Source organism: Macaca thibetana, chromosome 19 (assembly GCF_024542745.1).
Source record: "Macaca thibetana thibetana isolate TM-01 chromosome 19, ASM2454274v1, whole genome shotgun sequence".
NCBI classification, from domain to species: Eukaryota; Metazoa; Chordata; class Mammalia; order Primates; family Cercopithecidae; genus Macaca; species Macaca thibetana.
Genome location: NC_065596.1, coordinates 44,446,753 through 44,459,197, shown reverse-complemented (window position 1 = coordinate 44,459,197; position 12,445 = coordinate 44,446,753). Strand labels below are relative to the sequence as shown.

Here is a 12,445-nt window from a genome sequence, read left to right as displayed (position 1 = left end):
ACATTTTACTGTAAAAACAAGAGCCCTGGTTGCTCAGTACAGCTCTAGTTTTCCCCTGGCTGTGCCTGATGGAGGCAGAGGACAAGATGGTTCAGCATGTAACCCTTTCCTACCCGCAGAGCCATGCCTTCACTTAATGCCCCAAAAGGTGCAGCCAGTATGTGAACCCCATCTGGCTGATTCCCAGGGGCCCCAGCCAGGGCAGCGTGTATGTGTGCAGAATAAGCAGGGCCAGGGCCCTGCCCTGGTGTGGCTCAGCAGAGTCCTCCTCCCTCCCACCTCCTACCCTGCTGCCTTCATCCACCAGGCGCTGAAGTACGCCTTCCAGACCCACGACCGCCTGTGCTTCGTGATGGAGTACGCCAACGGTGGCGAGGTGAGCCGCGGCTGCCTTGGCTTTGCCCTCTGGGGCCCTTCTTCTTTAGGGTGGGGCGGGTTGGAGAGGAGCTGTGGGTGAGATGGAAGGGTGGAGGGAAATTTCAATGTCATCTTGTGCTCCTCTCCCTTGAGGCAGGCGGCATCATCTCCATTTTGGGGGGCGGTCACTGAGGCTCAGAGAGGTTCAGTGGCTTGCCCAGGTTCACACAGCTAGTGAGTGGGTGGGTCAGGTCCACACCAGTCCAGAGAGGTGTGGAGAGGGCTGTGGGGCAACAGCACTGGGAAGGATGGTCTTAAAGGCCCCAGAAAAGGCTCCCAAGGGTTAAAACCTAGCAGCCCTCTGTTCCCGTGTCCTTCCGAAGTGGATTCCAGCAGCCACTCAGCTCCCCCTCACAGAGTTACCTCACTTCTGTCACCCACTGCTTGCCTCGCGCCTTCTCTGTGCAGCGGTTGGCACGCCTGTATTGGGATGGGAGGTTTGCTCATCCGTCCGATCTGGGCTTGCCCACGGCCTATTGTTACTTGGTCATGACGTGTGCTTCTCTTTGCCTCCATGCTGTCCTCCCTCCTCTGTCTTGGATGTCCCTGTCATACCCTCTTGTGGGTGTCTCCTGGTGGACCCTCGCCCTTCACCCCCAGCTCTGTGTCACTCGTGAGCTTCTGCGCTGTGCCTTGCTTGGTCCCTGTAGCTGTCACTTACTGGTTCATGACACAGGTGTCACCACATCACTGGGCTGGGGCAGGGGGTTGGGAAGGTGAGGGCATGTGGGTGGGCTGGGGCCTGACCTCCTCTCCTCACCCCTTCCTCCCGCAGCTGTTCTTCCACCTGTCCCGGGAGCGTGTCTTCACAGAGGAGCGGGCCCGGTTTTATGGTGCAGAGATTGTCTCGGCTCTTGAGTACTTGCACTCGCGGGACGTGGTGTACCGCGACATCAAGGTTAGTGGCAGGGTGTGCACCAGGCTGACCTGTGGCACGCACACCACATGGGACTCACACTGGGGAGGTGGGACTGAGGCCTTCTGCCCTCATTCGCCAAGCTTCCCACCAAGGTCCAGGGTGGTGGTTCTGTAGCAAGTGGCCCCAAGTAGGGACCTTTCCAAGCCTCCCACGAGCACTCCTAGGCCGCTAGTGGAGTGTGAACTGACACAATCCCTACTTTATTTATTTATATTTATTTATTTATGAGGAGTCCTGCTCCGTTCAGTGCAGTGGTGCAATCTCGACTCACTGCAACCTCCGTCTCCTGGGTCCAAGCTATTGTCCTGCCTCAGCCTCCTGAATAGTTGGGATTACAGGTGCCCGCCACCGTGCCCAGCAAATTTTTATATTTTTAATAGAGATGGGGTTGCACCATGTTGGCCAGGCTGGTCTCAAACTCCTGACCTCGTGATCCACCCACCTCAGCCTCCCAAAGTGCTGGGATTACAGGTGTGAGCCACCGCACCCAGCCAAGTTTAGAAGATAGTTCGGCAGTGTGTGCACAAGAGAAGTGGGGACGCACATTCACCTTAGAAAGTGTCCCCCCCACTCAGCAGCAGGACTCACTGTAGCCCCAACTGGAACAACCCAAGTGCCTACTGTGAGGAGAGGTCAGACCCACTGTGGAGTGTTCGCACAGTGGGGCGCCACACAGCAGTTAGGAGTGAGCTACGGCGACACGCGACAGTGTGGACGCATCTCATAGGCTAATGTCGAGGGAAAGCCGCACAGAGGAGGTGGGTCCGCAGTTCACAGGCGTGTCTGTGTGCCGTGGCACAGACGGGAAGTAGAGGTTAATTCTTGTGGGGGATGGTCAGTAACTGGGAGGGGCACACAGGGCCTTCCAGGGGGAGATGCCATCTCAGCCTCGCAAGCAGCTGGGACTATAGGTGTGTGCCACCATGCCTGGCTAATTTATTTTTCATATTAAAAAATATGGAGATGGGGTCTTGCTGTGTTGCCCAGGCTGGTCTCAAACTCCTGGGTTCGAGCAGTCCTGCCGCCTAAGCTCCCCAAAGTGTGAGCCACTTTGCCTGGCTGCTTATTTCATAATTAAAAGACAAAAAGTCTAGGAAAAAAAAAAATAGAAGAAAGCTTGTGCCCCCACGTTCAAACGTAAGAACCTGCAGCTGGGCCGGGCGCGGTGGCTCACGCCTGTAATCCCAGTACTTTGGGAGGCCGAGGCGGGCTGATCACAAGGTCAGGAGATCGAGACCACGGTGAAACCCCGTCTCTACTAAAAATACAAAAAATTAGCCGGGCGCGGTTGTGGGCGCCTGTAGTCCCAGCTACTCGGGAGACTGAGGCAGGAGAATGGCGTGAACCCGGGAGGTGGAGCTTGCAGTGAGCTGAGATCGCGCCCCTGCACTCCAGCCTGGGCGACAGAGCGAGACTCCGTCTCAAAAAAAAAAAAAAAAAAGAACCTGCAGCTGACAGTGGGGGCAGTGGGTGGACAGGGCCTGGCTCTCGGTTCTCCCTGCCCAGCTGTTTCCAGGTACCCTGGGGGTGGGCCAGGGTGTGGGGAGGGTTGGGTCTGACCTCTCTCTGAGCCTCAGAGGGTGAGGCTGTGTGCGCTGGGCCCAGCCTGGCATGGGAGGGTTGATGTCCAGGAGCCCCTGGCATCTTTCCCTGGAAGGAAAGGCTGGGGTAGCAGGAACCCCTCGGAGCACATGCCTGAGATCCATTGACTTTTGCAACAGCTGGAAAACCTCATGCTGGACAAAGACGGCCACATCAAGATCACTGACTTTGGCCTCTGCAAAGAAGGCATCAGTGACGGGGCTACCATGAAAACCTTCTGTGGGACCCCGGAGTACCTGGCGCCTGAGGTGTCTGGGGATTGCGGGGGGGTAGGAACATGTGAGGCCAAGGGAAGGGGGAACCCCCAGACCTGTGTGTTTCCAGCCCAGATGCCCTGAGGGCAGGACTGTGATGCCAGCCTCAGGGCCACGGGCCCAGCCCTCATTTCCCCTCCATCCTCAGGTGCTGGAGGACAATGACTATGGCCGGGCCGTGGACTGGTGGGGGCTGGGTGTGGTCATGTACGAGATGATGTGCGGCCGCCTGCCTTTCTACAACCAGGACCACGAGCGCCTCTTCGAGCTCATCCTCATGGAAGAGATCCGCTTCCCGCGCACGCTCAGCCCCGAGGCCAAGTCCCTGCTTGCCGGGCTGCTTAAGAAGGACCCCAAGCAGAGGTGAGGGCTGGCATCGGCCCCGTCCAGTCCAGCCCAGCCCAGCGCCACCTGCTGCCACTGTCCCTGCGGCCTGGAGGGGGCAGCGTTCACAATGGCGCTCGCTTGTGGGGTCGCAGTGTGTGTTGTCCCCACACAGCCCCTGAAAATGTCCACAGTGGCACTTAGGGAGTGCTCCCCCCAGGGCAGGCCCATCCTTGACACTGCCTTACGGGGGACACTTTTATGGGGACACTGAGAAACAGGGCATCCCTAGGCCTGGCTGGGGCCGCCAAACCATATGTGGCAGAGCCAGGATAGGAACTGAGCCTGCCCTGCTAACTCCCTTTCTGGACTCAAGGGTGAGGCCAGGCTGTGAGGACACATGGGTCCAGGTTGCTGACTCCCTGGCTCGGACCCTGGGCAAGTGAGCTCCCTCCCTGAGCCTCGGTTTCCTCCTGTGAAGTGGTGGTTTGTGGTCAAGACAGAATCATTAAAGGCCATACAGGGCCTGCCTGTGCCGAAAGCCCGTCTCCCCGAACCCAGCCGCTCTGGGAGGCAGGTGCTGACGGCCATCTCTGCCCAGGCTTGGTGGGGGGCCCAGCGATGCCAAGGAGGTCATGGAGCACAGGTTCTTCCTCAGCATCAACTGGCAGGACGTGGTCCAGAAGAAGGTGAGCCCCCACTGCCTGCCCCAGCTGGACCCTCAGGGGCCTGGCCCGCTCGTGCTGACCTTGGTTGATGCCTCCTGGCCTCAAGGTCCCTGAGCCTGAGCTCCTCTCCTCCGTAGCTCCTGCCACCCTTCAAACCTCAGGTCACGTCCGAGGTCGACACAAGGTACTTTGATGATGAATTCACCGCCCAGTCCATCACAATCACACCCCCCGACCGCTGTGAGTGCCTGGGGCCCCCGCGCTGGTGTGCCTGCCCCGGTGGTGGAGGGATGGGGTCTGCTTTTAACCCACTTCTCGAGGAAGGCCCTTGAAGGCCCCTGCTTCATGTCTGGGAGGTCTCCCCCAAGGTCTGCTCTCAGGTCCTTTTGCTGTTGGTCCTCTTTGGACCTGGTGAGGCCACCAGGAGCCATTGGCTGCAGCACATTCTGGAGCTCAGTGCGGGGGTTCAGGGCAGGAGACAGCCAGGTCTGTGAGGCTGGCTGGGTTCACTGCTTTACAGCTGTTTGAGTTCTTACTCTGAACCCAGCCCGGTGCTGGGCTATGCTGGGGACACAGCACTGATTGAGCCAGCCCTGGGCCCTGCCCTGGAAAGCTCCCAGCCCAGTTAGGGTGGATGGCCTGGAGTGGTCAGGGCTAGGCTGTGGGAGCCCAGGGACTAGGGAATCCCAGAGGAAATAGCTGACATGGCTTGCAGTTAGGGAGGGCTTTCTGGAGGAGGAAGCAAACATGTCAGCTGGCCAGAGGAATGGGAGGAATGGCATGTGGGATGCCAGCAATGGGAGAAGCATGGCACAGCCAAGGACAGGCAGCAGCCGGGAAGAAGAGAGGGCATGGGGCTGGAGTGCAAGGGTCTGGGGGCCACTGGGAGGGGTGGGGACTGCTTGCATGGGGGGAGCCAACCAGGGAAGGGTTTCGTACAGAGAGGGACAGGGTTAAAGAAGGCCTTTAGAAAGCCGCCCCCCGGGCTGCCTGTGGAGAATGGATGGGAGGGCGCGAGAGGCAGGCCAGGACAGGGCTCTGGGCTGGACCCTGGCGTGGTGGTGTATGGAACAGAGAGAAAGTGGGAGGCTCAGAAGGCCCTGCCAGCTGTGGGGCGCATGGGCAAGGGCACAGGAAACTCCCAGAGGAGGCTGCCCGGGGCTCAGGTTTGGGGAGTGGAGCCGTGGCTGAGGGGCTCCATTGCGGAGGGAGGTTTCTGGGCCTTTCCTGTCTGTCCTGTGGGCAGCCCCCGCCAGCTGGGGCCATTTCCCCAGGGAGTCTGGGCAGGTGTCCCAGGCCCTCTCCTGACCGGTCCTCCCCATCCACCTCCGCCGCCCGCAGATGACAGCCTGGGCTTACTGGAGCTGGACCAGCGGACCCACTTCCCCCAGTTCTCCTACTCGGCCAGCATCCGCGAGTGAGCAGTCCGCCCACGCAGAGGACGCACGCACACACGCAGCCATCACCGCCGGGTGGTTTTTCCCCCTAACTTTTTACTTTGCCTTTTTGGTTTGTGTCCCCACCCCCACCCCCACCCCCACCTCCTCACCTCCTTTCCAGTTCTTCTTCAGGCCCCTCCCAGACGCACCCCAGCAGCCCCTGCAGCCCCTGCAGCCCCTGCAGCCCCTGCCTCCAGCCTCACCTTTGTGCCCAGACTCGCTTTTGGGATACTCCACCTCTCGCCCAGGCCTGGGCTGTTGGAGAGATTCAGGTTTTAATCTACACAAGCCCCAGTGAGGGGTGAAGCCTGACGCCCGGGGCCTGCCTGAGTTTCTGGCCCGGGTGTCGTGCTAGTGGCTGCCTCCGCGCTGCTGCTTCCGGACGAAGGCTGCCTTATGGTGGGACGCGACACCCGGCAGACAGTGGTGCTGCCTTCCAGGCCCTGTGGCCTAGGCTAGGAGTGGCCAGGCACGGGGCGGTCCAACCCCCCACCTGCTGTCCCCCCATGGGGGCAGAAAAGCAATAATGTCCAGGGGCAGGCAGGGGCCCTTGGGAGCTGCAGGGTTGGGGGTTAGGGCTGCTCCCTGGTGAATGGAGCCAGGTCCCAGGATCTGCGCCATGGGGAACCGGGAGGGGCCGGGCTGGGCGCCGCCTCCTGGTCCTGTCTCCTCTCCACCAAGCTGCCCTCACCCTATGGATTGAGGCAGGAGGAACATTTGGGGGCAAACCTGCCTGCCTCCCAGCCCCGTGCCTTACTAGGGCTTCCTTCCAGCTGGCCTTACCTCCTGCTGGACCCCAGGCCTGGCCTAACCCTATTGGGGGCTGTGGGTTGGGCTCACCCCCTTCTCGGCGGGGGTGGAGGGGCACCAGCCTCGGCTGTTACAATCTTACACCGGACAGTATTGGGCCGCATGGACTTGGTCAGGGAGGGGTGGGGGTGGGCATCTCCGGTAGCTATTGGGGTGGGGGGCCTCTGAGAAGGGAGACTCCTAGGCCCCCTCATCCCTCCCTCTCCCCAGGGCCCCATGTTCTGCAGCCTTAAGGTTGAACGTGAACGCACGTCCATGTCAGTGCTGTGGGACTCCTGTGCGTGCCTCGGACTGCGTGTGTCGGCGGGATGCAGGCACACGTGGGTGTGTGTGCATGTGTGTTGTGTGTGAGGGCAGCGTGTCCTCCAGTGTGCGTGGTGTGTGGGCTTGGGCCCCATCCCTGGCCCGAGCATTTCATCCTGTGGGGTAGGGGTGCTGACCTAGTGGGAGGAGCCCCGCCTTGATCCATGAGCTGCCCTGCCCACGCCTCCCCTCCCTACAGCAACACCTCTGGGTGTTTGGAGTTCAGCTTTTGTGGGTTTGCTCTCCCTACCCCATCTCCTGTACGATGCAGTTCATGGCAGGGTGGGGAGGGTGGGGTTGGTTCGGGTGGGTGAGGGTCTTTTTCCTCTGTGTGCGATGTCGTTATCTGACAGTTCTCCTCCGTCCCTACTGGCCTTTCTCCTCGTGTTCATATTTGTACGGTACAAGCAATAAAGACACTCATTTCAGACCAGGGCCCAGCCTGCACTCACGCCGGCCCAGCCACTCTGGGCCTTGCCTTGGTGATGGAGTCGGACCCCTGGGCCCCAGCTCCTCCTGTAGTAGTCGCTCCCTTCAGCAAGCAGGGCGCTGAGCAGGGGCGTGGAGGTGAGAAGGAGCTCAGGGCCAGGGCAGCTGGGGTGTGTGCAGGAGCTCAGGCTGGAGAGGGTGGGTGCAGCTGGTGCTGTGGGGCTGAGGGGTGTGGGGAGGCTCCGCGCTTGTGGGGGTGTGGTGGACAGAGACCACTCCAGGCCCTCAGTGCTGCTTAAGCTAAGAGAGGTGGGGCGGAGGGACAGGGCTGGAAGATCTGGGTAGTCCAGAATGAGGAGGGTGCCTGTGCTCTCACTGAGTGAGAGGCGGTGGTTCATTCCGCAGGGCTGCCGAGCCTTAGAGGGGGGCATTCCTGTCCTGCCCCACCTCCCCATTTATGCTGCCACCTGGAAGCCTCGAGGCCCCCAAATTCCAGTACAGACCCAGTGGTGTGTTCATGGTGGCGTGGCTGCTGTCTCCTGGGAGCTCCTGAGCGTTTGGTTGGAACCCCGTTCAGCTTGGGGTCAGCCCTCCGCTAGGCGCTGCCCTTTAGCCTGGCTGTGTCTGGGCCCCTGCACTTCCCATGCTTGAGTCACGTGGCCACATGGCCGGGCACTGGCCGGATGGCACGCCTCCCCCAGCCAGGGACCAGGGACCAGAGCTTTGGCCTGCCCTGCTGAGCCCTGCTGTGCAGAGGGCCTGGCACAGATGAATTTGAGATTTTGCCACAAGGTGTTAGCACTTCACACCCGTTGAGTCTTTGAGATTTTAAGTGAATATAAGCAGAAAAAGATCCAATTTACAGAAATCAGAGTTAGCTACAGCTAAGACTCGTGTTCGGTTGGGGTTTTTTAGTTTGTCTTTCTAAAGTCCTGTGTACCTTAATTTAATTACAAAAGTCTACTCTGGTGGTCATAAGCAGGCAGGCCTTATAAAGAGAGGCCTTTTACTCTTCCTTCTCGTCCCAGCCCCGAATTGACCCACGTTGCTGCTGCTCACACCACGGTGACGCAAGTCTCGTGTGGGCACAGGCCTGGCTACCTCATCTTGTTAGTGGCTCTCTCCTCTTCCACAGGATGGGGGCCCACAGCTGCAGCAACCGGCCCCATAGTTGAGCACATGTGGTTATCCTATAGAGCTTTTCCCAAGGAGGGTGTTTGAACTTAGAGTCTTAATAAAATCTTACCAAATAAATTTTGAGTAGAATAATCGTCTTTTGCAATGTACATTTTAAAAATTTCACAAGTTCTTTTTTGTATATAAAGAACAGTAGACTGGGCACAATGGTTCACGCCTGTAATCCCAGCACTTTCAGAGGCCGAGGCGGGCGGCTCTCTTGAGCCCAGGGGTTTGAGACCAGCCTGGGCAACATGGGGAGACCCTCATCTCTACAAAAAATACAAAAATTAGCTGGGCATGGTGGTGCATGCCTGTCATCCCAGCTGACTTGGAAGGCTGAGGTGGGAAGATCACTTGAGCCCAGGAGTTTGAGGCTGCAGTGAGCTGTGATTGCGACACTGCACTGCAGCCTGGGACAGTGAGACCGTGTCTCTAGAAAAAAAAAAAACATGATACATGCCATTAAAAAAGACAGCAAAGCAGGAGTATAAGAAAGTAAATTCACCCAAGGTCTCAGGACCTTGAGTACTCGCTTTGGTGCTGATTACCTCTGTGCAAATGGACACAGCATAATAAATTGGTAGTTTCCTGCTCTTTTTGCATCATCTTTTCCAGTTAATGTGAAGCCTCTGGGGGCTGCCCTGTGTGCATTGATGACTGTGTTGAGTCAGGGGTAGCAGTGAGATTCCCTTTTAGCTGCTGCATTTGGGGAACTCAGACTTTCCAGCTGCTTCCTCAGGGTAGACTCCTCAACCGGTTCAGCCGCCCTGTTAAAAGGAATTGACTTGGTTTCATTTGGTGCTACCAGCAGTCCTGTAATAAACTTTAGCTATCTGTCTGTACTGTGCTTGTGCTTTTGTTTGTCGTCTTCATCCCACGATTTTAACGTCCAATACCTTCCCAAAAAAGTGTAGCCATTCACATAAATAAATTTTGAAATAATTGGAGACTTGCAGAAAACTTTGAAAAATAATACTGTACTAAGATTATTCCAGGCCTGGGGCAGGAAATGTACAAGATGAGCCTGGGGCGTCTTGCAGTGCCTGAAAGTAAGCACAGATGTGCTTAAGTCACAGGGACACAGGAGCCAGCAGAAAGCTCCCAGTGGTCAAAGCTGAGAAGAATTTGAACAACAAAATAAATAGCATAATATTGGGTTTTCACCCAAAATGTGAAATAAGTCTACTGCTAAGTGACAAAATGGTGTGAATACACAAATCTACACAAAATCATAAGTAATTTCTGTAGACAGCCTTCAAGGAGGGCTATGTAACCCCCACTTCTTAGGTGTGGGCTGCAGTAGCTCCTCCAAAGAGTGCAGTGTGGAGAGGGGGGAAAAGTAACTTTTCAGTGAAGATCTGACAAACATCACCCAGCCGATCGAGGTCAACATTGCCGATGAATCCCCTTCACGGTGTCCCTTTAATGTGATGTAATAGAAGGGCACTTTCCCTCTGATCCTCCTCCCGCAGACACACACCACCTCCCTGAGAGGAAGCAGACATCAGATCTCAGTTGAGGGATTTGTCTGTCAAGGTGGTTAATCAGAAAAGTCTGAGAAAGTGACACATCCAAGATAAACCGAAGGAGTCATGGTGACTAAATGTGTCCTGAAATAGAACGTAGGGAAAAAGGCAGGCTGAATAAAGCATGGACTTAGTAGATGGATATTGGTCTAACGGATTGTGACAAATGGGGCACACTAATACGAGATGTTCATCGGGGAAATTGGGTGTGGGGTAGGTGGGAACTGTCTATTCAAAAATAAAAGTTATGTAAAAGGGTTACAAAATATACCCTTCACCAGGTTCTTCATAGCATTTTACTTAAAACGGACAAAAATGGGATCGGAATTTTCCATTTAGCCCTCCACCTCCTGCTCCACGTCTGTATACCTTTTCCAGAGAACATTCTGCTACATAACTGCTCTCCAGTTGTCAAGGTCAGGAAGCTAACATTGAAACCGCTGCTCTTTACAGATTTTATAATGTCCGCTAGTGGTCACACTTAATGTCCTTGTATGTTAAAAATTCCTAGCTAATGACCAGGCTCACACGTTGCATCCAGTTGGCAGGTGTGAAACCCACAGGGCAGTTATTTTGCAGTTATTTTCCCTCAACCAGGGTTGGTTGCCTCACGTTTTTGTTTTCTGTTTTTTTTTTTTTTTTTTTTTTTTTTTTTTGAGACAAGAGTTTCGCTCTGTCACCCAGGCTGGAGTGCCATGGTGTGATCTCAGCTCTCTGCAACCTCGGCCTCCAGAGTTCAAGCGATTCTCCTACCTCAGCCTCCTGAGTAGCTGAGGTGACAGGCACCCACCACCACACCCAGCTAATTTTTGTATGTTTAGTAGAGACAGGGTTTCACCATGTTGGCCAGGCTGGTTTCGAACTGACCTCCAGTGATCCGCCCACCTCAGCTTCCCAAAGTGCTGGGATTACAGGCTGAGCCACTGTGCCTGGCCTAAAGGTTTATTGTTTGTTAAGCTACTTACCTCTCACCATTTGCCCACAAGGAAATTCCTTGTGGACAAGACAGAGTTCAAAGTCATCCCTGTGCTTCTGTGAGACAAACCCATATCTGATGGCTTTCTCATGCCTCTTGCCCATGCAAGACTAGGCATGGATGACTGTACCTGTAAATCGTGCATTTAGTAAATGGCTAATCAAACTCAAAGCAGCCGTTCGTCTCTTGTCTATGACCTGGAAGCCCCCTCCCCTGCTTCAAATTGTCTCGCCTTTCCGGACCGAACCAGTGTACAGCTTATACATATTAATGACGTCTCATGTCTCCATAAAAATGTTAAAACCAAGCGGTGCCCCGAACACCTCCTGAAGCTATGTCATGGGCACGTCCTTAACTTTGGCAAAATAAGCTTTCTAAATTGATTGAGACCTATCTCAGATACCTTTTGGTTTACATAGTTAATAAGCATCTTGTGTAGAGGCATTTTGTAGATACCCTGATTCCTATCAGATGTTCACCCACTAGTTTGAACATCTATTGATGTTTCTTGCATGAAACGATGCTGTGGTGGTTGCCAAATAGAATTTTCCATCCTTCTATATTTATTAGTTCGGCCAGGCATGGCTCACACCTGTAATCCTAGCACTTTGGGAAGCCAAGGCGGAGGATCACTTGAGCCCAGGAGTTCAAAACCAGCCTAGGCAACAAAGTGATACCCCAGTCTCTACAAAAAATTTTAAAATTAGGCAAGCATGGTGGCACACGCCTGTAGTCCCAGCTACTTGAGAGGCTGAGATGGGAGGCTCACTTGAGCCTAGGAGGTTTAGGCTGCAGTGAGTCATGTTCACACCACTGCACTCCAGCCTGCGTGACAGAGTGAGACCCTGTCTGAAAACAAAACACATGTATTAGTTCACATTCTAAGGACTAGAAGAGCTTTTCTTTCCCACTGTCTGAGTTATATCAGAATAAACATGTATTTTAATTTTATTCAGTGGTTTGTGATCTGTGACTATCATCTTGATGCTCACATTTTCTAGATTTAGCTAGTGACTTCTGCATCTATGTGACTTGCCCTGCCATTGGGACACTTTCTGCCACACAAAAGTATTCCAGATCTTGTACCTTCTCTTGTATGACCCTGGGATCAGCCATTTCTCCAAGTAGACCTGGTTCCTTTTAGTGGAGAATGGGATGCGGCGGCCAGGGCCTGGATGGTACCGGTGCTTCTTACTATTGGGGTGTCATTGCTCTTAAACCCTCCCAGTGGACTAAGCTAGGAAATACATGTGTGCATACCCAACACTTATTTCTATATATGTGTTCACACAATTTTATCTCCAATTCCATTGTGACACCGACACCACAAGGGTCATTCTAACCTCTGATCTATGTTTGTACATCCATCCTCTGACGGTACAAACCCTGATTCTACATTTTGAAATCATCCCAACTTTATGGTCGAGGAAAGTGAGGCTCAGAGGGGCTGCTTCTGGGCAGCAGGATGAGGCTCTGTCTCCAGCTGCCCGACCTCAGAGGGCTTCGAGAGGACAGAGCCAGCCTGCGAGGCACTCGCCTTTGTGCACCTGCCCAGGCGAGGCGGGCTCAGTGCGCACGCGCCCAGGCGCATTTAAAGCA

The 12,445-nt window shown here is 55.1% G+C and overlaps 1 protein-coding gene across 6 annotated transcripts in view; it reads left to right on the top strand.

Annotated features, from left to right (window-relative positions):
* Positions 1-8,419, top strand: part of AKT2 (AKT serine/threonine kinase 2) — a 52,970-nt gene extending 44,551 nt beyond the window's left edge. For all 6 annotated transcript variants that reach the window (XM_050769112.1, XM_050769113.1, XM_050769109.1 and 3 more), the window contains 7 exons: positions 308-376; positions 1,193-1,315; positions 3,058-3,186; positions 3,341-3,555; positions 4,118-4,205; positions 4,322-4,424; positions 5,526-8,419. In XM_050769112.1, coding sequence (XP_050625069.1) covers positions 308-376; positions 1,193-1,315; positions 3,058-3,186; positions 3,341-3,555; positions 4,118-4,205; positions 4,322-4,424; positions 5,526-5,605 — 807 coding nt within the window. In that variant the 3' untranslated portion in view covers positions 5,606-8,419. The remainder of the gene's footprint in view (positions 1-307; positions 377-1,192; positions 1,316-3,057; positions 3,187-3,340; positions 3,556-4,117; positions 4,206-4,321; positions 4,425-5,525) is intronic.
* Positions 8,420-12,445: the final 4,026 nt, after the last annotated feature.